The sequence below is a fragment of the Phocoena phocoena genome, chromosome 11 (assembly GCF_963924675.1).
Source record: "Phocoena phocoena chromosome 11, mPhoPho1.1, whole genome shotgun sequence".
NCBI lineage: Eukaryota > Metazoa > Chordata > Mammalia > Artiodactyla > Phocoenidae > Phocoena > Phocoena phocoena.
The window spans coordinates 96,533,914-96,559,340 of NC_089229.1; the positions used below are offsets into that span (position 1 = coordinate 96,533,914).

Here is a 25,427-nt window from a genome sequence, read left to right on the forward strand (position 1 = left end):
ATGCAAAGTATAATGCAGCCACCAAAAATGTTTTGGAAGTACGGCGCGATACATTCTTTACAATATATTGAGACAAACACGTTATAAACAGTTCGCCCCGCATGCTGACAAATTTGCAAGAAGTCTGTAAGTGTTTATACACAGTAACATAGAATAAAAGACAAACGCTAAAACGTCAACTCTAGTTACTGCGGAATGTCGGCTACAGATGATTTTAATTTCTTTCTGTTACTCTTCCATAGTCTCCCAATTCTCTCTAATGAGCACGCAGTACATTGAAAATCAGTGAACATATGTCATGAAAATGAATAGGTTTCCTGAAACACAGTTCCTCCATTATGGCTGAGTTCTGGGTCATATTTTGGGGCTGAAAGCAACAGCTTTATTGACGTTGAGGATGGAAAGTTCTTCCCCGGAGCCTAATTTCTAACAGACGCAGCCTCGTTTCTACCAGGCTGCAGTGGTTTGGGCTGGTGGTGCCAGCTGTGCTCACGTGTGGCCTTTCCCTCCAGGGGCCCTTTGTGGAGAAGGCACTCTTGGCAGGTCATCGATGGCCCGATGCAGCCTCTTCGGAGGTGACTTCATCAACACCTTTGATGAGAGCATGTACAGCTTTGAGGGAAGCTGTAGTTATCTCCTGGCGGGGGACTGCCAGGCACACTCCTTCTCTCTCATAGGTGAGTCCGGGCCCTGAGGGGAGGAACTCAGAGGCGGGTGGGGAGTGGGGACAGCATAACTCAGCCCTGGCAGGTTAGGGCCTTGGGGATTGCGGGTTGGGATTTCCTACTCTTAGGACAGTGCCTGAGCGGAGAGCATGGTGGGGAACGGCCTCTCCATGACATGGGGATTCCCTCGGCTTCTCCCTGGGCCTCTACCCGTGGGAGCCTGGTGGATGGAGAGAGTCTTCGCGCTTCTCCAGTGGTTGAGTCTGTTGCTCTGGGTCCAGGCGATGCTCTGGAAGCCCCGAAACATCGAGACGATTGATGACTCAGAAGGTGGTTTTTAATAGCAAAAGCCTGTAGAAAAGGGAAGGAAGGTTGCATGTTCTGCTGGAATTCAGTTACCAGCTGATGTTGAGCACCTCCGGTGTTCCTGGCAAAGTGCTGGTACCATGCCCGTGTTATCTCTGCCCCCGTGCAGCAGCTCTGAGATGTAGGGGCAGGTACCGTCACCCCCCTTCACACATGAAGAACTGAAGCCCAAGGAGGTTGCATGATCCTCCCAAGGGCTGTCGGGTAATAAAGGAAGAGCTGGCTTTCCATCCTGGGCTCGTCAGGAAGGAGGACCTTCCTTCTGTGTTAAGAAGAGAGGGCACTTTGCAAGGCTGGGAGTGGGGCTGGAGGCAGTGATGGAACACTGTGGTTTGGTGACCTTCACAACAATTAATGAGATGTGTGTGGTGCATGAGTGAGGGATGCAGCAAAAACCAGCAAAGGCGACGGAGTCCTTAGCCTTGGTGGGGCGGGGCATGTGGAGGGGAGATGGCAACAGACAGACCTACACTGTTACAGCAAAACTTTTCATGACAATAGTTATAAGGAGAGCGAGGAAAACTTTACTCAGGACGGACCAGTGCAATGGAGGTTTTGCAGTAGAGGGGAGAGATGGGCCCCACTCCGAATATAACAAAGACGAGTGGGGACTTATAGTCAGGGAGCTGGGTGTGGGTTGCTGGTGGAAAACGACTAAGAGGAAACATCCGGGATCAGGGGGAATTCTGGCTAAACCAACTTGACAGGATTCTTGCTGAAGGGAGGCTGGGGTGATACGATGTCCAGGGTGGGTTACAAGGAGTATGATCAGATACTGAGGGTAGGGAATTTTCACTAAACTGACCCAGCTGGACTACGCAGGCCCAGGACAGAGTCCGTGGGGGCACCTAACCGAGGAGAGGGCTCAGAGGAGCCAGAGAACTGGTCAAGGAGAGCATCTTGGTCAACACCCAGACCCTCACACGAGATGCAGGCTGTAGGGATCTTGGGCTGTTAACTCCATCAGTCAGGAAGGATGGGAGCAGAACCCTCTGTGTCTACCGCTGGGCGAGGCTCTGCTTGGTTCCTGAGTGAGCTGACAGCTGGCCTTAGCTCTGGGTTCTCCTGCTTCTTTTTTAATTAATTTTTGGCCATGCCACACGGCATGTGGGATCCTGGTTCCCCAACCAGGGGTCGAACCCGAGGCCCCTGCAGTGGAAGCGCGGAGTCCTAACCACTGGACTGCCAGGGAAGTCGCATGGGTTCTCCTGCTTCTCTGGCTACCCCCTTCCTGCCCTGCCTTTTTCCCACCTGCCCTGCCTCTGCTGGAAAACCTATCCCAGTGTGACTTGAGTAGTCTGAACTTCACTGCAATGCCATTTCCCCTACTCCTCCGTGAATCCCTCAGGGCAAGGACCATGTCACTTTCATCTCTGTTTCCTTAGCTCCCGGGGGTCTCTGTCATCACCAAACGGGGGATCCAGGAAGCGCGGTGCTCTGCTGTACCGAAGAGCTGGCCTCACAAACGGCACGCCGTGCCGGACCTTGGAGGAGGGGGTCTTGCTTGGGCAGAGAGGACCGGGAGGATACCCCATGCGGGGGGGACAGAGGAGCACAGGGAAGGCTCTGGAAAGGGTGTGTGTTGGGGCCATGCAGCCCAGTGGGGAGGTCCTTGTGCTGGGAGCCGTGGTTCCCTATTTCCAGCGCGCATCAGGCTCACCTGGAGGCTGGTTAAAACAGATTGCTGGGGTCCCCCATCCCTCCCACCTGCCCAAGGTTTCTACGTCAGTGGATCTGGAGCGGGGCCTGAAATGTGCATTCTTAACAAGTTCCCAGCTGCTGCTGCTGGTTTGGGGCCCCAAGTTGGAGAAGCACAGGCCTGGGGAGTAGTGGAGTGCAAGACTGGGTCATGGGGGCAGGCTGATGGGGCTAGGGCTTGCTATCTGATGGGGGAGTTTGTTTCTTGATTCAGCAGGCAACGAGGGGCTAGTGTAGAGCCTCAGCAGAAACTGGTTCTTTGCCAAGATGCTTCTGAAAGGGAGAGAAGCGGGATGCAGGGTGGCCTTGGCTATGGTAACCAGGTGGGTGATGAAAAGGACCAGAGACACCCCTAGCGCATGATGAATTGAGGAAGTCATCCTGAACTCTGAACTCTGGGAGCCCGTCTTGCTTCAGAGGCAGCAATGGAGAGAAGAAGCACCCCCTCACCTTCCCTGGGAAGCTGAAGGCCCCAGGTCCTTCCTCCTCAGGTGGTCCCAGTGTTTATTTCTGTGGATTTCTCCACCTTAAAAGTCACAGTGCATTTGCTTTGCTTGCTTTTTAAGAGTCCACATGTGAGATCCTACAGCATTTGTCTCTCTTTGTCTTATTTCACTTAGCACAACGCCTCCAAGGTCCATCCACGTTGTCGCAAATGTACCGTGGGCACTTGGGGGCATGTCTATCAAAGTCAGGGTAACACTGACCCCTCTGCCTCACATCCACGCAGGTTGGTGTCAGAAGTCTGGCCTCTCTGGCCATCCTTCTCTGGGTTTCAGGGGCCAAGGAGGAATGGAAGGGCTCTCTAGTTCAGAGCATCTCTGTGGGATACCCCCTCTGCGTCCTCCTTTTCTTACAATTTGCTCTTGTCAAGTGTCAATTTTCTGGCAGGTAGTTGGCTTACGTCAGGCTGTAGATCAATCCCATTTCAATGTAGATTGGTTTAATTCCCACCCAAAATCGTGCTGCTAACATCAGAGAGCATGGGCGGCTACTTTTTCTGTTTTTTAGGGGTGGGAGGGGGGTATTGGCAGGAGAGGGATAATCTGAGGAGCTGAGCCCGGCAGGGTGGGCTGGCACCGCTGCTCCGGGGGCCGGAGGTGCCAAGGGGCCCAGCACCCCTGGACGCTGCCTTTCCATCCTGCAGGCACGGCTGTGCCCTCCCACACGTCTCTGCTCTATTGTTCTCCAATGACATCCTGTTTCCTGGCTTCTAAATCGCAAATTCCCGTTCCTCTCCCGTGAACCTTGTTCACATCCTGGGTAAAGTGTTTGTGTCCGAGCATCAAGGGCCACCTGGTGCCAAGGCGAGGCCCCTTGTTCTGATGTTGGCTCCCGGTCCGGCAGGCTCCATCCAGGGTCCCAGGTCAAGGCTCCTAGCCGGCCAGCACGGGGACCCGGGGGACCCGGGAGAGACCTCGGGAGTTCTGGTGGCCCCTGAGCCACCCTGCGGGATGTGGCTCCCAAAGCAGCCCCAAGAGAGCCACGGACACCCAGCAAGGTTCCCCAGCGTGAGCCTCTGCCTCCCTATCAGTATGTGGCCAGGTCACTCCAGATCGCTGTCGTGCAGCTTTCGGACAGTGATCGCCTGCATCAGAATCACAGGAGTGGAGGATGGAGCGTTTGTTAGAAACAGAGTAGTGACTCCCACACTCTAGACTCAGAGAAAGCACTCGGGTCTGACTCTGCTCCCAGCTGCCCCCTGCTTCCCTGAATGCTCCTCGCTCACCTGGGGGAGGCCTCAGTTCCTGAATTCAAGAGGCCAGACTGGAGATGGGGCCGCGGGAAGAGCTTCCCTATAGCTCGCCTCTGGGATGGATGCCTCGCCCGTCTTCCGGCAGTTACAGGAAGTGCGGGCCTGCAGGTCTGCAGACCGTGGGAGCGTCCTCCCGCCCCGGGGCTCGCCGGCAGTCTCTTTTCTTTTTTTTGACCGCACCTCGTGGCTTGTGGGATTTTTAGTTCCCTGACCAGGGATTGAACCCAGGCCCTCGGCAGTGAGAGCGCGGAGTCCTAACCGCTGGACCGCCGGGGGAGTCCGTCGCTGGCATTTTCTAACGGCTCATCTTCCTAATGGCTGCACATCGTCAGATGCCCTCCTGAGTTCTGCAGGGAGGGAAGGAAGCAAATAAAACATAAGGCTGATGGAGAGTTCTGTCCTGCACTAGTGGTTAACTGAGTCCTGAGCACTCAGACGCCCCGTTAGGTGGCTTTGTGTTACAAAGGGAGGTTTGCACTTGGAGTTAGAAAACCCTGATGTGGGCTCTGCCCGTGTTAGCTGTGTAAACCAATAGTTCTCAACCAGGGTGATTTTTTTTTTCCCCCAGAGGCATTTGGTTGTGTCTAGAGACATTTTAGATTGTCACAGCTTGGGGGGTGGGGTGGAGGCTAGTGTCATCTGATAGGTAGAAGCCAGGGATGCTGTTCATTATCCTATGTGCACAGAGTGGCCACCACAACCAAGAAGTATCTGGCCCGCAGTGTTAATAGCGCCGAGGTGGAGAAAGCCTGTTGTGAACTTGGGCCTCAGTTTCTCCAACTGTAGAATGGAGTCAGTACAGATCAGTGTTTTGCAAACTGACTCACAACATATGGGTCATAAAATGAATGTAATGGTTGTAACCAGCATGAAAAAAAATTACGTGGAACAGAATAGAAGACATCAGAAAGTACCAGAGCGCCTGGCACAGGGTTAGGGTAGGGATGTTACGTGAACTGTGTATGGTGCATGCGCTGGGTCATGAAGTTACTGGCATTTTTACTCCGCATGCTGCGCAAAAATGTTCTTTTTTTAATTTTATTTTTTATTGAAGTATAGTTAAATTACAGTGTTGTGTTAATTACTGCCGTTCAGCAAAGTGACGGTTCCATATTCTTTTCCATATTCTTTAGTTTATCACAGTGCGTTGCATATCGTTCCCTGTGCTCTACAGCACAGGACCTTGTTGTTTAGCCACTCTGTATTTAATAGTTTGCATCTACTAACCCCAAATCCCCAATCTTTCCCTCCCCCGACCTCGGCCACCACAAGTCTGTTCTCTGTTTCTGGGAGTCTGTTTGTTTCTTAGGTAGGTTCATTTGTGTCGTATTTTAGATTCCATGTATAAGCGATATCCTGTGATATTAGTCTTTCTCTTTCTGACTTACTTCGCTTAGTAGGATAATCTCTAGGTCCATCCATGTTGCTGCAAATGGCGTTATTTTATTCTTTTTTGATGGCTGAGTAATATTCCATTGCATGTATGTGCCACATCTTCTTTATCCATTCATCTGTCGGCGGACATTTAGGTTGCTTCCATGTCTTGGCTATTGTGAATAGTGCTGGTATGAATATAGGGGTGCATGTATCTTTTTGAATTATAGTTTTGTCTGGATATATGTGAGCAAAAACGTTTCAAAGCCACTTGTTTAGATGGCCTCCAAGCTCCTTCATGCTGCCACGGTTTGCTTTTCTGAAGTCTCCTTCCAAACCTCCCCTTGCTGCCCCTGCCTTGGGGGTGGAATTCCACAGGGTCCTGCAGTTCTGTCCTCACCGAGGGTCCCGATCCCAGCACCTCTACCCCCACCTCCACCAATGGGCTGCTGCCTTACGCAGTGCTGGGCTCTGGGTGCTCCTGGCAGGCTCCTCAGCTTCCCGATGCCATCGCTCCTGGGACCATGCAGAGCCCACCCTTCAAATGCTTAAACCAGCCCCTGGTCTGAGTTCCCAGTCCCGTCATCACTCACCAGCTGTGTGACGATGGGCAAGTGACACTGAGTGTCAGCTACCTGGTGGATCCAGGTCCCACGGGCTGTGGAGTCAGGCTGTACACCTTTTACCTGGAAAAGATGGGGGCTCCCGTGCACCCCAACAGTGGGAGGCTCGGGGCTCTGTCACGTTCTCCTGGCTCCCTTTTGAATGACTTCCTGCTGGAGTCTTGGCTGGCCCAGCCTTCAGATCCTTCCTTCATAGTGGTAGTGACCTCTCGGCTTCCCCACGGCACCTGTTCAGCCCTGCTTCCTGTGGAACAAGTGACTGTTGAGGTGATCTTACATCCTTGAAAGCCTTGAAAGCAACTTCAGGATGGTGGCTCACCCCAAGCTGCCTGATTGCAGGCAGCGTTCCCCACCCACTCTCCGGCGAACACCACCACCCCACCTCCTGCCCCACCCCTGGCTGGCTGCCTAGCTCTCTCAGGCACCCTTTCTGAATCCCCACGATGGGCAGGGAGCACCTTTGAGGAGAGGTGCCCAGGGTCCCTCTCCTGTTTCCAGGAGGGAGATGCCTCCAGCTCAAGGTGATGTTACCTAGTAAGGCAGGGGCAGAACCCTCCAGCCCTCTTGAGCCTGGGGATGGACAGGAATTGTACTGGTGAGGAGGAGGTGGGTTCTGTGGCCGGGAGGAGACCCCAACCTCTTGGGCTCATTGTACCTCTGCCAGCAGGCAGGTGGTGAATGGGGCTCCCTCCAGGCTGGGGTGTGGTGGTCAGGGTCAGCCCCAGCAGAGGCCGGGAAGGGATTCAGTCTTTGGCCCACTGTGAATGTCGAGGGGCCGGGAAGGCTCCTGGGAGGGACCGCAAACTGAAGGCTGTTGCCGGGCTCTCCCATTTGTTTGCGTTTTCCAGCATTTTATTATGGAAAATTTCAAACATACGGAAAAGTGAAAAGACTAGGACAATGGACACCGCTCTACCCACCACTCAGACTCTACCATTAACATTTGAGTGTATTTGTCCTATCACTTATTTTTGTTTTTCTTCGACTAATTTCTTGCTGTCAGAAAGTCTGTTCAACTTTTGAAAGATTTGCTTGCTACAAAAACTGTTGGAAGTGAAAATGCAGTTTGGACAAGACTCCTCAGTGGGATAGGATAAAACCCTTCCCCACGGTTGGCATCTCTTTTAACCCCTGCCAGCGTTGGTCTGGGGCCCGGCAGATTGTGGCTTGTGGGCTGTGGGTGGTCTCTGGGCCTTTCCTGATGGCCCCTGAGCTACTAACAGTATATCATTCAAGACTCTATTCTTAGAATGGGCTTGTTAGTTACATGCCACGGCCCTCACTAAAGTCTTACCAGAAACAAGTCTATTTTCTGGCTCATTCTGGTTGGTTCTGTGTGTGTGTGTGTGTGTGTGTGTGTGTGTGTGTGTGTACCAGGTGTCGCTGTCCTCCAGCAGCCTGGGTCCAGCTCAAGCCCTGGTTGGAGGACACCTCCTTCCAGACCTCTGCTGGGCTGTCCTGAGACCACCCTTCTTAGCTCGCTTTATCAGTGGCCCCAGCCGTGGCAGCTGCACGTCACGTCGACAGACCTTCCAAGCCTCCTGCACTTGGTTCCATAGACATTCTTGCCTTTTCTCTTTTTTTTTTTTTTTTTTTGCGGTACGCGGGCCTCTTACTGTTGTGGCCTCTCCCGTTGCGGAGCAACAGGCTCCGGTCGCGCAGGCTCAGTGGCCATGGCTCACGGGCACAGCCGCTCCACGGCATGTGGGATCTTCCCGGACCGGGGCATGAACCCGTGTCCCCTGCATCGGCAGGCGGACTCTCAACCACTGCGCCACCAGGGAAGCCCTTTTTTTTTTAAAATTAATTAAATTAATTTATTTTTGGCTGTGTTGGGTCTTCGTTGCTGCGCGCGGGCTTTCTCTAGTTGCGGTGAGCGGGGGCTACTCTTTGTTGAGGTGCGCGGGCTTCTCATTGTGGTGGCTTCTCTTGTTGTGAAGCACGGGCTCTAGGTGCGCGGGCCTCAGTAGTTGTGGCACATGGACTCAGTAGTTGTGGCTTGCAGGCTCTGGAGCGCAGTCTCAGTAGTTGCGGAGCACGGGCTTAGCTGCTCCGTGGCATATGGGATCCTCCCGGACCAGGGTTCGAACCCGTGTCCCCTGCCTTGGCAGACGGATTCTCAACCACTGCACCACCCCTTGCCTTGTCTTTTGCTAAGGAGCTGGAGCTACAGTCCCCTGACCCTTCCAGGAGCAGGCACATGTCCTCATTTCCAAGCTTAACCTTTCCACCTGGGTCCCCGTCCCATTTCTTCAGGATCATGAAGGCGTGGCACCCCCAACGCCTTGACCCCTGTTTCTCCCATCTTCCATCTCTGTCTTCACCAGCTGCCCTCATCTTCCCTATTTCCATCAACTTCTCATTCTCAAAGGCTTGAGACGCGGACCACATTGTTCCTTCTGGATCCCTCATCTCCTGTGGCCACTCAGTTATCTTTGAAAACCCATAGCCCAGCACAGGCGCCTGTTCTCCGGACAAGCGGTGGGGTTGTTAGGTCTTCATTAAGCTGCAAAAATGTCTCTTCCTGTTTTCCGGCTTTCATGTCAACCGCCATCACCCTTGCCTCTGCATCTGCCCCTCGCGACGGGGACAGAAGAGACCATCTGATCACGTGTTCGGCTATTCAGACATCTCTAATGGCAACATCTGTGTCCTTATTAAGTTCCCTGCATGGAGTGGGGCATTTTACCTGTGCTATCTCTAAACCTGTCCCAGAGAAGCGAATTCAGTACAGTGAGGAGACGCACGAATCTCCATTTTATTTATTCTTTTTGAATTTTTACCAAAGTATAGTTGATTTACAATGTTGTGTTCACTTCTGCTGTATAGCCAATTGACTCAGTTATACATGTATATGTATTCCTTTTCATATTCTTTTCCATTATGGTTTATCGTAGGGTATTGAATATAGTTCCCTGTGCTCTATAGTAGGACCCTGCTGTTTATCCATTCTATATATACCAGTTTGCATCTGCTAATCCCAGACTTCTAATCCTTCCTTCCCTCCCTCCCCCCGGCAACCACAAGTCTGTTCTCTATGTCTGTGAGTCTGTTTCTGTTTCGTAGATAGGTTCATTTGTGTCATATTTTAGATTCCACGTGTAAGTGATATATGGTATTTGTCTTTCTCTTTCTTAGTTCGCTTAGTAGGATAATCTCTAGGTCCATCCATGTTTCTGCAAATGGCATGATTTTGCTCTTTTTTATGGCTGAGTTGTATTTCATTGTGTATATATATATATATATATACACACAACACATCTTCTTTATCCATTCATCTGTTGATGGACATTTAGGTTGCTTCCACATCTTGGCTATTGTGAATAGTGGCGTAATGAACATAGGGGTGCATGTATCTTTTCGAATTATAGTTTCGTCTGGTTATATGCTCAGGAGTGAGATCACTGGATCATATGGCAACTCGATTTTTAGTTTTTTGAGGAACCTCGTAATGTTTTCCACAGTGGCTGAACTACTTTGCATTCCCACAGCAGTGTGGAGGGTTCCCTTTCTAAGAGAACATTTTAAATAACACATCCCAGAGTTCCTGTCACCAATAACCATATTGTGGCTTTGATTCACTGCCTTAGAATGCATCCGACTCATGCTTATTTTATCTTTATACTTCGATTGTAAACTCCCAGAAGGAAGGGGTCAGAATTTTACATTTCTCTTTTGAGAAATATGAGAGACTACTAGAGGGCTATGTATTCAGAGGCACACGATAACTATTTTTAGATGAATGGAAAGATGAGTGAGCCAATGAGATTTTTAGGGACATTTTTGTTGCCCAGTTGTTAGATCTTTGGGGGGAGTTTTCCACTGAGATAAGATTATAGAGATGATGATTATAAATAAATGTATTCACTTTTTTGGGTAATAATTGCTACCCAGTTTAAATCATTCTTTTCTCTTTCAGGGGACTTCCAAGATGGCAAGAGAGTGAGCCTCTCTGTGTATCTTGGGGAATTTTTCGATATCCGTGTGTTTGTCAATGGTACCGTGCTGCAGGGGGACCAGAGGTAAGTCGGAGCCCAGAAATGTCAAATTAGAAGGGGCCCTGATAATTCCCCTGTACTCCCCCATCGTCTTTCGGATGAAGCAGCAGCACCCAGAGAGAGGAAGTAGATGTGCCCAGAGGAAGTGAGCAGGGTGTGCAAGAGGGGGGTGTCCCAACACTTGGACTAGGCACACAGCCTCTGCTCCTTGGTCTGAATCCTGCAGCGTGGTTGGGTTGAAGGGTGGAGGGACATCCAGAAAATGGATGAGAAGGCCACTTCCTGAGTTCCTCCTGTCCTTCCAGGGTCTCCATGCCCTATACCTCCAAAGGGCTGTACCTAGAAACTGAGGCTGGGTACTACAAGCTGTCCAGCGAGGCCTACGGCTTTGTGGCCAGGATTGATGGCAGCGGCAACTTCCAAGTCCTGCTGTCAGACAGACACTTCAACAAGACCTGTGGGCTGTGTGGCAACTTTAACATCTTTGCCGAAGATGACTTCCAGACTCAAGAAGGTAGGCTTTTCTGGCACACTGTTTCCCGAGCGCATGGCTGTGCTGTCCTGCTCACCAGTCTTCACTATGACTCTTCCCCTGGCGTTCCAGCCTCCCCGAGTCCTCAGTTCAATTTATCCCACCAGCCTTATCTCTTAGTGTTCTACTTCGCTGCCTAGACCCCCCGTCAAACCAGATCTTGGGGGCTCCTCAGACCCGACGTTGTTCAACCTTGAATTCCCCACATGGCAGATGGTTGATAAATGCTGGATGGTTTGAACAGATCCTCCTGAGCCACTGTGTTGGAACTTTGAGGATGAAATCTATAAAGCGTGGTCCTGGGACTTCCCTGGTGGTCCAGTGGTTAGGACTCCGTGCTTCCACGGCAGGGGGCCTGGGGTCGATCCCTGGTTGGAGAACTAAGATCTTGCAAGCCACACAGTGTGGCCAAAAAAAAAGGGTGTCCTCTACACTGTCCAAAAAGGCTAGTTTATGTGGGTGTGCGTGCGTGTGTGTGCTCACAAGCAACAGGAAGTAGTATGGACAATGTGAAAACCACTGCTAATCTTTATTCTTCTTCTGATAATTTCAATTACATAAACATTCAAGTAGGGATGTTCTTTGGCAAAAGCCGAACATTTGTGTATAAGTTCTCCTTCTTTTTTACGGTTAAGGGGTAAGTAAGTGTGTAGAGAAACAGTTGATTATTCCTTTCATTGGACTGGAGAATAGTAAGATCATTTGTTGCTGTCTTCTCCAGCCCTGATTTCTTAAACTTTTTATTGTTCAATATGTACATTTGAGGCTATCAACTTTCCTTAAATACTGCCTTAGCTGTATCACACCAACTTTGATAGGTAAATATTTTCATTTTCATCGAGTTCTATGAATTTTCTATTTCCATTTTGAGTTTTTTCTCAATCTATTAAATGTGCTTAAAGTTTTTAAATGTTTAGAATTTTAAAAGCTATCTTTTGCAACTAAATTGATTTCTGATTTAAATTAGAAATTTAGGGAGATTTATTTGTGGCCTAGTACATGATCTTTTGTAATTGTTCTATGTATGCTCCAACAGAATGTTTTATTATTTATTTATTTATTTAATCTCAGTGGAATCTATGGTACAAGATGTTTATTAGAGATCAATATTGAAAGGAAGGGGAGGAAGGAGAGCTGAGCAGAGGGAGAGCTCTAGAGCAAGGACTGCCCCTCAGAATGTTCCATACCAGGCTAAGATGTCTGGGCCCCATTCGCTCACTGCATATGTACTGCCTCTAGAAGGGTATGACATCAGGAGGTAGTTCTCTGTAGCTGAGTATTTACACCATGGAAACAAGCAAATCAGGGCTTTGCTTTCCCCCCAGAGAGCTGGCTTATCAGCACATCACCATTTAGATCTATCTTCTAGTTCACTAATTCTCTCTCAACTCTAATTGACAGATGATGTCTTATCCATCAATTGACCTTTCTTTTCTATTTCATTGACTATATTTGTAATTTTAGAAGGTAAATCTGGCACTTTTTCAACTCTATTATTTTTCTTATTGTCTTGTTCTTTTATCAAGTTTTGATTTCTTCTTTATAACAGCAATTTAAAATATATTTCTTTTATAACCTCTGTACAAAAACTTTATTATCTGAAGTTTTTAGAGCTTGAATCTTGTTATCTTTATGTCTGCTGGGTCTTGCTTGAAGTAGATTGTTGCCTATGTTGCATAATTTTGGATTGTAAGCTCATCTTTAGAAGGGTTTTATGCTAATTTTTTAATATGGAGTTACTGAATCTCACAAGAAGTATAAATTGGAATCTCAATGCTGAATGAGGGCTTTCCTATCACTGTAAATTCTCAGAGGGGACTTTCCCCCTCCTATTCAGAGTCCAGACCAAGGAAATAAACTTCCTTATTATTTTCCTACTTCTCAGAGTGAATTTTTTTCTTGTTAGCTTTCTCACGAAGGGGGTAGTCCTTCAAGACTGCCAGGATCACAAAGGGGTCTAAGCCCATCTCCCAACATCATGCAGACCCAAGACTCATTTCCGTCAATCTGCAAGGAGCTGTTAAAACCCAAGCACATTAGTTGGCAAGATTGCCACTCCCACTGTAATACCCTGTAGTCAGAACATCAAGTCCTGTTTGCCAGTTCTATTCTTAAACTTTCTTCCCTTCCCTTCCTCCTTTCCTGCTTCTCCGTCTTTTTTGTCCCTTGTCATTCCCTCTACTTTAAAAATGGGATTAAACACAGATTCAACAGGATATTTGTCCTTTGCAATGGCAGAGTTTTCAGATTTTTCTAATGTGCTGTATTGCCAGAAATGGAAGTCCCAGCCCTAAGATGTCTTTTTCTCCAGGCTTTAAGATCTAAAAAACTGAAAGTGGTTTGGGATTAACAGATACACACTACTGTATAGAAAATAAACAACAAGGACCTACAGTATAGCACAGGTTATATTCAATATCTTGTGATAACCTATAATGGAAAAGAATCTGAAAAAGAATATATATGCATATGTATAAGTGAATCATTTTGCTGTACACCTGAAACATTGCAAATCAACTATACTTCAATTAAAAAATACTAACTAAAAATGGGACCTATGTTCCTAGGGAGAAGGTGGTGCATGTTGGCAAAAAGTCAGGGCTCTGATGATATTTTGGAACTCACTCTCAGAGGACTGCGGGTTAATTTTTTGTTTTGGTTGGCAAAGACTCGACAGTTAACCCTGCTTCCTGACATCATGGGAGACTGCCCAGCTGGTTTTAACTCTGGCTCCCAGAGATTTTTCTATAAGCGAGATGATTTGTAATTCCATCTATCAGACATCCTTATGTCTCATTTCAGATTTAGCCCATAGGGTTTCACTTCCTAAAAGGTCAGGAAAGGATCTAGAGGTCCTCTAGTCTAACCCATCATTTTACATATGAGGAATCAGGCTCAGGAGATTATGGGATCAGCCCAAGATCACACAGGGCGATCGAAGGAGAACTGAGACCAGACCAGGGGGCCTTGATTCTCTCTCGGGCTTTCCCCACATAGCACAAAGCCTCTTCTCTGCCTCTTCCTTGAGATGGTGTATTAGAAGGTGGGCAAGCCTGTGTGGCATGTGACTAAGGACCCAGAGAATGCCTATCATAATGCCTGACACATAGTAGAAACTTCACAGATTTAAGTGCCCTTCCCTTTGGCTTCTCCATGTATTAGTTTCCTACAGCTGCCAACAAACTACTGCAAGCTTGATGGCTTAAGACAACAGAAATGTATTCTCTCACAATTCTAAAAGGCCAGAAGTCCAAAACCAAGTTGATGACAGGACTACACTTCCTCCAGGGGCTCTGGGGAGAATCTGTGCCTTGCCTCTTCCAGCCACTGCCAGCCATCCTTGACCTGTGCCTGCATCATTTCAATTTCTGCCTCGGTCTGCACATTGCCTGCTCTGTGTGTGTCTCTGTCTGATCTCCCTCTGCCCCTCTCTTTTTTTTTTTAAGATTTTTTTTTTTGATGTGGACCATTTTTAAAGTCTTTATTGAATTTGTTACAATATTGCTTCTGTTTTAGTTTGCTTGCTTTTTTGGGGCACGAGGCATGTGGGATCTTAGCTCCATGACCAGGGATCGAACCTGCACCCCCTGCATTGGAAGGCAAAGTCTTAACCTCTGGACCACCAGGGAAGTCCTTACCCTCTCTTATAAGGACATATGTGATTGCGTTTGAGGCTCACTCAGTGAACCCAGGATAAGCTCTTCCTCTCACAATCCTTTATTCAATCACATCTTTTGCTGTAAAATATTCACAGGTTCTGCGGACTAGGAAGTGGACATATCTTTGGGGGCCATTTTTTTCTGCTCACCACACCCAGAGGCCAACTCACTATACTTCCGAGTCCTGCTTTTCTTTTTCTGGGGATAGTTTACTTTCTATTTCCAGTGCATGATCTGACCCTGAAGCGTGCTTCACTCTTCCAGATCTGGCTATGCAGACGGACTGCTTGCCTTGCTGCTCCACTAAGCCCCTTTGCAATGAAGGTGCAGCAGTTCTATCCGGCACTGACTTGGTACCAGGCCATGCAGGCCCGGAAGGCCCTCACAGTCTCTTGTGGGTAGCTGATAGGAGCGTGTTTGCTGTGGGTACCAGGGCACAGATGCTCTGTGAGCACCAGGGACGCAGTGATGTGGATGCTTAGGTTCATGCTACATTCTTACCTTTATTCTGCAAAAATATGTTGAGTATCCACCATCCAGCAGATAAGAGTTTAGAGATAAGAGGCATAGCCTGTGCCCTGAATTAAGGAGCTCACAGTTGAATGGGGGGTGAATATAAGCAAAAAGGATACTAACACAAAGGATGATGAGAGCTTTGATAGAGGGATGGCCAGGGTGCTGAGGGAGCACAGAGAAGGGGCACCCAACCAGACTGGGGAGGGAGACAGGGAGTCGAGCTAATTCAGAAGGGCTTCCTGGAGGAAGTGGTTCCAGGGCTGCATCTCAAAGAATAAATTGAGAGAGTCAGGGTAGTGAGGGGGTGGAGAACATTCCTCACAGAAGGAGGAAAGGGAGCAAAGTCCCGAGAAGCGAGAGTGGGTGGACTGTTCCTCATCACCTTTCCTGGCATCTTCCTCACTGTGCCCATCCGCCCAGCCGCCCCCCACCAGACGCTGGCTGAACCCGGGTGCCCGTGCCCTGTGGTGTTAATGCTGGGGCACTCCTGCCACAGATGCCTATGTTTTAATCTAAATAAAGTTGATTCAGGTGACAACAGACCTAGAGTTCTCACTCAGAAGTCCCGGGTCTCACGACCGTGGCTTCATCCTCCTGAAACTTTCTCCACAGGGACCTTGACCTCGGACCCCTACGACTTTGCCAACTCCTGGGCCCTGAGCAGTGGGGAACAGCGGTGCCAGCGGGCATCCCCTCCCAGCAGCGTGTGCAATGTCTCCTCCGAGCTGCAGAAGGTGGGTCCACCCAGGCTTGATGTGGGCTGGGGGTTGCAGGGTTTCTGGAGTCAAGAGGCAGAACGATAGGCAGTCCCAGGTCCTCCATCCAGGGGAGGAGTGAGTCCCTCTGGCTGTTCCGTGTCCCATGGGCCCCTTTCCTCCTGAAAACCAGCTGGGGCTAGAGTCGCGTTGACGCCAATCCTAATACTGTCCTGGGCCTGGAGCTCTAAAGATGGGCCTGGTCGAATGAGTTGGTACCGCGAGTGACTATACTTTTCTGTTTTACATTCCAACGCCCTCTCAGCCCTAAATATCACCATCATCACCCGCCACCTGTCTGAAATTCTGGGGTAGGAAACCATTCCTTTGTAAGGGCCCAATAAGTGGTTGTTATAAAGCACAAGTATGGGGCAAGGCCTCACCAGCACATCAGCAGGAAGGGGGTTACCTCCTGGTGGGGGAGGGAAGAAAGCTGGGGGGAGGGAGGAAGGTGGGGAGAGGCAGGGGCAAGTCCTGATGCCCCCAGCTTGGATGTTGTAATAGTTTCCTGAGGCTGCAGTAGCAAATTATCTCAAACCCAGCAGCTTACAGCCACAGGAATGTATTCTCACGGGTCTGGAGGCCAGAAGTCGGAATTTGGTTTCAAGGTGTCTGCAGGGTGGGCTCCCTCCAGAGGCTCTAGGGGAGAGTCCCCCCTGCCTCTTCCAGCTCCTGGGGACCGTGGAGTTCCTTGGCTTGTGGCTGCCTCCGCCACTCGCTGCCTCTGTGGTCCCGTGCCTCCTGTCTGTGTGCTTCTGTCCGGAGACAGAGCAGATGGGGGCTTCTCCCGCCCCTCCCCACACGGCCCTATTTCTCCCTGTACTTAGCAGCTCTTTACCCTTCAGGGTTACCCTTTATGATCGCACTTGGAGAGGAGGGGGTCTGGGCGGGAGGGAGTGGGCAGGACTGCACGCTGTCTCCTCCTGTCGCGGGTGGAGAAAGACCTCCCTCTATGGACGACCTCCCTCTCCCCCTTTGGGGGTCAGGCTGCCTGGGCTGAGGGAGGAGAGAGCGGCATGGCCCCAGATGCGACTGGGCTCTCGTCAGCACATGGATGCCCTGTCCAGGCTGCCCTCAGAGATTCACTGTCTGGGGAACGGGGTTACTTGGAGGTGATGTGAGTCAGGTTCCCTGGAAGCAGAGGTTTGTGGGCAGCGAGTGACCAGGGAGGCTCTCAGGAAGTGAGAGGGGCGGGGCTGGGCAGGGGGAGAAGCTGAATACCACGTAGTTACAACTGAGGCCTCAGCTGGTCCTTCAAGGAGCTCTGAAAGCTGCGCTGGCCCCATGGGGCAGGGGGGCCCACACCGACCAGTCGGTCATTGGATGTTGGCTGCCTCTGGGCAAGGAGACTGGGTGGCTCCCTTGGGCTGAGGGCAATGCCTGCAGAGTGACTCGGCTGTGAGTCCCCACCAGCCAACAACCTCAGCTCCCGGTGGGTGAGTCCTTCTGCTATGACACCCAACCCCCGGTCTACGTGGGGGACGTATACCGCACCCAGCATCCCCCGCAGAGGCAGCTGCTTGACGGCATCGCCTCCCTACCTTCCACCCCCCGAGCAACCATGCTGCTACAACCCACAGCCATGCAGGGGGAGGGCGGCCCCTGCTTATCCCCGGGACTGTCGCCATGACGGGACTTGACAGGCCACATAAGCCCCTCGCCTGGGCCTGTGCGGTTCCGCAGGGCGAGGAGGAAACCAGAGCTGGCGCTGGCGCTGGGGGTTAAGGAGCTGCCTGGAGTCACCAGCTGGCATTGCGGAGTCAGGATTCACGCCCCGCCCGCCCGCCCCCATACCGCCTCTGCTGTTCTGCCTGCACCATCTCAGGCTGCCCAGGTGAATTCCACCCTTGTGTTTTCCTTCAGGAGCTGGGCTTCCTGAATCTTGAGGTTCCTTTCAGCTCGAAAATTCTTTGTGTGTCTCTCTGCATTGGACTAAGGAGATGGTTGATAATAAGTCTCACTAAATATTCAGTGGATGGATGGATGCAAATTAGGTAATTTATCTAGGGATTGGGACACCCCCATGATCACAGCCCTGAATCCTTCATTTGTAAGACCAAATCTGCATGTAAGTAGAGAAACTCCAGCCCTCTCCTACTCCAGTAGCTAAATAAAACACACGGCCACCTGCACACGCACAGACCTACCTTAGCGTGAGAGAGCTTCAGTGTTAGCTGCCCAGACTTTCTATTTTCATGGAAAAATTTGATCTTCTGAACCAAGGAGTACGTCAGCACCAGGAAAACGCTCTGGGTTGTGCTCGAGCCAGCTGCCTGGACCATAAACACAATTTCCAGTTTATCAACAAGTACATTCCTAACGCCTCTTTTCCTTGGGTTTCCAGTGTTTCAGTGGTGCTAGGTTTTCCAGCTGGTCCGGAAACATCTCTGTCACCTGGAGCGTAGCCCAGTACTGGCAACTGACAGAGGCAGACCAAGTTCTAACCCCGGGGGGAGGGTGTTATCCTGGGGAAGGGGGGTAGTTTCCTCTTCTTTCCAGGAAAACTTTGAAGTAGCAGCCGCTTGTCCTTGTAGCTCATTAAGTGTTTCCCATCCCTGGGCCACTTTGTAACTCTGCCCGGCTTTGTAACTCTGGGCAAGACACTTGCCTTCTCCAAGCCTCAGTTTCCACATAGGTAAAATAGGCACAGGACCAGTGCCTGCTCCTCGAGGCCATCGTAAGGATAAGGGAACAAGTGTGGAGTGCTTAGCCCAGCGGGGCTCAATTGTACGAGCTGTTACTGTTATTATTATTCCTTTTGTGTCTGTGTTTGCCCCTGGAGTGGCCGCACTTTGAGAGTAGGAGTGGGAGAAGCAGGCCAAACACACACAGTACTTTAAGCGTAAGCTCAAAACTCATTCTTTCTCTCCTCCCCTCCACCCAGCTATAACCCCATTCTTTTGGAGGGGGGGATCGATCTGAGCACAGCTTGGGGTTAGAAAGAGAGCATGTTGCCTGCACACATGGACACGGAGGGGTGGGGAAGTGCAGGAGTCAACTTTTCTTCTGGGGCTTCTTGTAACCCAGGGCCATTTGGGATTGAGTGCACTCCAGGAGCCCAGTGCATCAGGGAGGGGAGGCGGAGGGATTTTATTCCATCTTTCTTTTATTTCCAAACGTACACTTCCATAGGTGGCTGTGGTTCGCTGTCTCCCACCCTTTTCAGTGTTCTCTAGGCAGGGGTAGGATTGCGGGGTTGGTGGAGGGGAGGGGACGGGAAGTCAGTTGGTGAGCTGGGTGGGGGGCAGGTAGATGCCTCTGATACCGAGGGCGTGGGCGTGTCTCACTTTATTTTGCAAACACAGGCCTCTGCGGAGTAAGTGCAAGGCAAGTGTTCCCACCCTCAGGGTACAAGGAATGCTCTCATTTACCCCGAAGAAGTGGGAGGTGAAGACAGGATCTTCAAACGGGGAACCTGATACAGAGGCAGAGTAGAGGAGGGAGCTGGGCACTTTGTCTCCCGGAGACAGAGTGGGAGGGCCTGGGGGGTGGGGCATTGGGGAGGTGCTGGGAGAGAATCCAGAGAGGCCTCATTTGTCTCCCAGGTGCCTTTGGAGGCTCCAGCTGCCCACTTGCTACTCACTTTGTCTCCTGGGTGCCTTGAAGTTCTTACTAACCAGTGTCCTGGGAGCAGCTTAAGAAATTGGTTACCAAGTTTTCAGTGCTGGGCCGAGGCCCCCTAGACACTCAGACCTCCCAAGGCACAAGCTCCTCCTAGGTCCGAACTCCTGTTTCAGGTTGTTTACCCGAGAAGAGGGGCTGGGCTTTGTCTCAGCCAATCAGGCTGTGTTTGCCCACGAGCGGGGCGCCCCCCTTGGCTGGGACGCACAAAGACATCTCCTGGGAGGTGATTGATGCGGTCTCTGGAACTGTCCACAATCTGCTTAGTCCCGCTGGGTCCGTGGGTTCAGAAGTCGGGGCTGGTAAATGGGCATCATTGACAAGGGTTTGCCATTTTGGCTCCAAGAGCCGTATTCAGTGGCAAAGTGTTCCATAGGGGAGATGGCACTGGCTGGAAAGCTTTCCTTGAGCCGCCAGAATCTATTCGCCGACTTCTCTGGAACTTTCTGTCTTTCTAAGGTGGCAGCAAGGAGTCAGCTCATTCTGAGAGCCAGGTCATATTACTTATACCCGGGGGATGAATGTTTCCTTGTTATGCCAACAAAACCCGGAGCCTCTCTGCTGGGATGAATAATGGCTTGTTTAATGGCACACAGATTTGCGGGGTTTTTTTTTTTTTCCAGCTTTTCAGAGGGCAGGACTGCTGGAGTCTGGGGCTCAGGGTGCAGACCTAGTAACAAAAAGCGCCCAGCTATAGATGCTCAAATAATCGGCGTTAATTTGCAGGTAACTCTACTACACAATGAATGTTTGAGAAAGATCCTTAGGTCACTTTTAAAAAACATTTTTAATTCTGTCAGTCTGGGGAATGTCAGCAAGGGCTGAACCTTACACAGGGATCCTGTTTATGTCCTGTAGTCCTGTCTGCAACGTGAAGCCCACGGCTCCAGGAGGCTGGATGTAGGCTGCAGCTGGTCCATGCAATGCTCTTTCTAATTAGAAAAAAGGCACCCCTTTCTCAAGACGCTTTACCATCACCTGCTGGGAAATTGCCATAGTAAACGTTATAAATGTACCTAGAATGTAGTACACACGTATGCTGTCTATCATGGGAACTGTAGCCTTGGGTGTGTTGCCACTGCACTGTGTGACTTGCAGAGCTATACTCGATGGCCGTGAACTTGGCCTCGCTTCCACTGGGAGGTGTCGTCGCTGCAACCCCGCTCCTCCTTAGGGTAAGCTCCTCCAGAGTGGAGGGCCGTCTCCTGCTTCTGCCGCTCACATCTGAACATGAGGCCACCTCTGTTACCGAACGCAGGTCTGGCTGCTGGCTGCTCGCTGCTTGAAAGTCAATACTCAGGAGGCAAGTGCTGGTAGAAACAGAAATGTTGCTCTAATCCTAAAGCCGGCAATCTGGGGAGAAGGTGGACTCGTGTCCCAGAATCGACACCAAAGGTTTTGCTTGGCCATGAAATTTTTTAAAGGGCAAAAGGGGAAGTAATTTCAGTGAATCATTGAGATGGAGGGTCAGATTCATCGCCAGCCACTGCGTGCAGGCTTGTCGACTCTTTGTCATCTTTCTTTGAGATGTTATATTGTTCACACAGTTTGTGAGATTACTGAAGGGGAAGCTGGGGAAAAGATCTGGTCCCCTGTTAATCACTTATTCTCCATGTCTATTTCTTTGATCTAAGGAAAGAACAAACAGATTAAGCAAAGAATTGTGTGATCAAAAGATTTGAAAGGTGTGCTTGGGTTGGAGGTTAGTGAAAATGTAGCTTTGCTAATGGGACAGTACAAAAGGGGCCTCCTGCAGAGACCTCGTCCTGCAAAAAGCTGCTTATACTTTCTTGCCCCTGGCCCACTGAGTCCTCTCCATATCCCTCCTCAGAATTGGTTCTCAAGACAACTAGTCTTTCTTTTCATCAATGTTAGGAATCTCAGGCTCATAATAACTCAGAGTGATATGAGATTCCAGAAGCTATCTAGTCCAGTCCCCTGCCCATGTATATTCAGATAGGCAGGTGGTACTGTAACCTGGACTTTAAGACTCGAGTCTCTGAGGCATCCTTGCTGGGCTCTTGCCAGCTGTTGTGCAGAGCTCAACCCTGAGGAGAAGTCACCCCTTTCTTTTACCCCCAGTTGAAGATGAAGACCTCCCTCGGTGCCCTTGAATACTGGAGAAGCCAGATGCTTGCAGTCTGGTTTTTCTAGGTCCTATTCAGGACTTCGCGTCCAGTGGTACTCCCATCAGTCACCTAACAGTCCCAGGTTGGCTGGCTCTGAATTTGATGTTTATTTGGGGAACACAATCCTTCTTCCTCTTGTTCTGTTGCTGTTCATGTCTGCACATTTTCTCCCCCTCTCCTCCTCCTCTGAAAGCCTGCTGTTCACCTGTAATTCCTCTTCCCCTCAGGAAGTCACCTGTCCCCGCTGGAGCTAACATTTGTAAATACTCATGTTTACTTTGAATGACGGTAACATGTCCCCTCCACGGCACAGAGAGGCACACGAAACACCCATTCTGTTGGGGACAACGCAATTCACTCTTCACATCCTCGTGAAATATTGCCCACGCCTTTTTTTTGCAAAATTCATACCCAGCCCTTTCTCTTGTTTCTGCCCACAGTCGCCCTGGAAGGAGGCTCACAGGCCTGGAGGGAGGTGATTTGGTGGGAGAGGGGCTAAGTGCCCTGGCAGAGCTGGGGGCTGACCTACCACATCCACTCCTGGCCTCCTGCTTTCACTTAATTGGCCTGGAATAGACTTTTCCTGGAGACCGGGAAGAACTTTGTTACGTTCGTTTGCTTGGTAGCATAGCTGTGATTCATAGAGAGACCGATTGTGTGAGAGTCTGGTCCAGGGAAGGTCAGTAAATCTCAAGAAGAGATCCTTGTAACCCAGGACCCCCAGAGGAGTTAGCTGTCAGGTAACCTGAGCTGGTTTGCAGATGGTGCCCACCCACTGTGTCCTAGTGATGCTTACATCCGAGTTGGGGTTTGAACACAAGTACACACACACAGGTACACACACACCCATACACACATACACATACACAGGCACACACATACACACACACACACGCGTACACGCATATATACATACACATATGCACACACATATGCACACACACACATTCCCCTTTTTTCAGAGTGAGAGCTGCTCTCTCAAGTCCTCCGTAGGCTAAAGAATGAGGGTTTATTTTGGGTACTTTGCTGAAACCCGCGAGTCCGGGGCGCGGGCCCTGGTTTGGCTTGCTTTGCTGTGTCCTCACATAGCTGCGTCCCTGCTCTTCAGTTCAGTGTCCCCTCTGAAGACAAGTAGAGCTCTGCCCAACACTGATGGAACAAGCACCCTTTTCCTTTCCAGCAAATTCCCTCACCCACCTGAGTGCAGGGCGGCAGAAGGGGCAGTGAGCCCCTGGGCTTGTGGTGGGACAGTGACCTTGGCCACTCTGCCTTTGGGGGTCTAGCCTCATGGCAGAGATCAGGGGCTGCCACAGGGTTTCAGCATTTCCCTCAGATTAAGGAGATGCAAATGCATCCCTAATCCATCAGCCTCAAAATCCTTCCATGAAACGTTTCCTAAGTGGCTTTCTTTCCCTTCTCCTCCCCGGCGAGGCCAGGAATCTGAAGGTGCCCATCAGCACATATTTATTGAGACGTTTTGTATCTTAACTCTGTGCAAGTCAGATTTGCAGTCTCACTCAGAGACAAGACACACAGGAGATATTGACACAAACAACACACGACAGAGAACAACACAAATGCCATTTTGGGTTAGTAAAGGGTGAAGTGGTGCAGCAGCTCTTATCACACAGCTGGTTATCCTCCCTGACCCGGAGCAGGATGGGTGGAGCTGTTTCAGCCCCAGAGCTTGAACAAACCCCAAAGTGGGAACCGGGGGTGGGAACTTGGCCCTTGTCCTCCCAGCCAGCTGGTCCTGCCCTGATCCCTACTCAGATGCTGCCCAGGAGAACAGGGTGGAGGGGGAGAAGTGTCCTTTGGAGGACTCTGTGGCCATCTCCCTTGGCACTGGGGACTTCGGTGACATATCCAGTTACCCTACTTCTCAGGAGGGCTGAACACCAAGTATCTCAGAGAGAGGAATGTTCAGCTCCACAAAACCCTCCAGTTAGTGGAAATCATGGGGTCTTTTCGAGCCAGATCTTGGAATGTGGGTGGGAATCCCAGGCCAGGCAGAAGTATAATTAGAATCAGCAACCTTCCCCCATCCATCCTTACAGGCTGACCAATGAGAAACTGTGCCCTGCCACAAGGGTGAATTCCTGAGCCCACAGCTTTGGACCGGTTTAGGCCCAGGCGCCTCTGGACCTTCTCCAGGGACAGCCGTGGGACGCCCACCCCAGGGCCTGGCTGAACAATCTTGCACTTTATATATTAGCCTCCCCTTTCTTTGTTCACTTCAGATCTAGGAATGCCCCCCTCCCTTCTCCTTCCTCAGCTGTTTGGGAACCAACACAATAGCTAAGCTCCAGATCTCTTGCTGCTGTTTCCTCTCCTCGAGCCCCCATTCCCCTCCCATCTGCCCTTGGGGAGATGTGCTTCTTTTCTCTCCCTCTCCCTTGAATTGGCTTGGCATCTCCAGGGAGGAGGCCTGGTCTTCTCTAATGAACTGAAAATGTGATTAAGTTGGGCTGCAGTTGGGTCTGCACAGCCCCCCAGGCAGGGTGATGTCATGGCTTCATGGAGCTGGGCTGGCGCTCTCTCGCCAGCCCCTGGCACCCCAGACGAGAGGAGCAGGAAGAGAGAAGTAGCTGATGCTGGGCATCGGAGCCGGGGAGATGCTGGAAGTGAATTAGCTGACCCTCTCTGTTCTCCCTGCCAGAATGGTTTACCAGGGGGCTGAGGGGAAGCCATTTTCGAGCTGTTCAGCTAGTATTGACAATAGGCCAATGATAATAGTCACAGGCACTCGACTGCCCTCCCTCTGTAATGTCATTTAGTTTTATTTTGCAGCCAGGTCTAAGGCAGGAATTGCTGTCTGTGTTAGTTAGGACTAGATTCTCCTGTGCCAGGACACCTAAAGTAGAAACAGCTTACACAGTATAGACGTGTATTTCTCTCTCCTTGTCAAGGAGTTCGGCTTATGTGTCAGCATCATGACATGACGACGTCCCAGTGCAGGAAGAGACGCCTTGAAAGAAGCACACCCTCCTTTGGAGGCTGCTTCCAGGGAGCTGCACATGACATTCCTGCTTATGTCCCGGCGTGTGGGGGTGTGTGTGGGGGTAGGGGTGGGGGTGGGACAAAGCTTAGTCTTATGGCCACTCCCAGATGCAAGGGAGGCTGAGAAATGGGATCTTTATTCCCAGGGGCTATGTGCCCAGGGCAAGGTTGACAACCGAGGGTTTTCTGACTAAGAGAGAAAGGAGGAATAGATCCTGGGCAACTTTCAATGTCTTCCATAATCTCACTCTTTTAAGGGTGAGGGAATTGGTGCTTCTAAAGCCTGTACTCTATCCACTGTGCACACTGTCCTCTCATCTGATTGATAGGAAACAAGGTGCGGAGGGTGGGGGCATCGGGAACGTGGAAAACCAGGTAAACTGTGGTTGGGTGGCAGTGATCTCAGGTGGCCTTGGCCTGCAGTGGCTTGAAGCAGGGTTTCAGTTCCCGGCCTGAGACTGAAGTCAGGCCGTGGCAGTGAGAGCGCCGAAACCTAGACACTAGACCACCAGGGACCAGTGGCCAGTGACAAGGCCCTGGCCTGTCAGCTGTGTAGAAATGAATTTCCACGTAGAGATGGAAAGCAGTGAAACAAGTGAAGTGTTTATTAGGAGGAAAAAGTGTACGTGTGGATAGACACACGGGCGGGCTCAGAGAGAGAGTCTTGCCTTTGTGGCAGTTTGAATCACTTTTTTTTTTTTTTTTAATAATTTATTTATTTATGGCTGCGTTGGG

General features: G+C 50.4%; 1 protein-coding gene across 1 annotated transcript in view; it reads left to right on the forward strand.

The window, feature by feature from the left end:
- The window catches only part of VWF (von Willebrand factor), a 133,454-nt gene that overhangs the window by 2,394 nt on the left and 105,633 nt on the right, over window positions 1-25,427 (forward strand). The window contains exons 3-6 of the mRNA XM_065888271.1: window positions 513-677; window positions 10,402-10,504; window positions 10,786-10,994; window positions 15,800-15,921. Coding sequence (XP_065744343.1) covers window positions 513-677; window positions 10,402-10,504; window positions 10,786-10,994; window positions 15,800-15,921 — 599 coding nt within the window. The remainder of the gene's footprint in view (window positions 1-512; window positions 678-10,401; window positions 10,505-10,785; window positions 10,995-15,799; window positions 15,922-25,427) is intronic.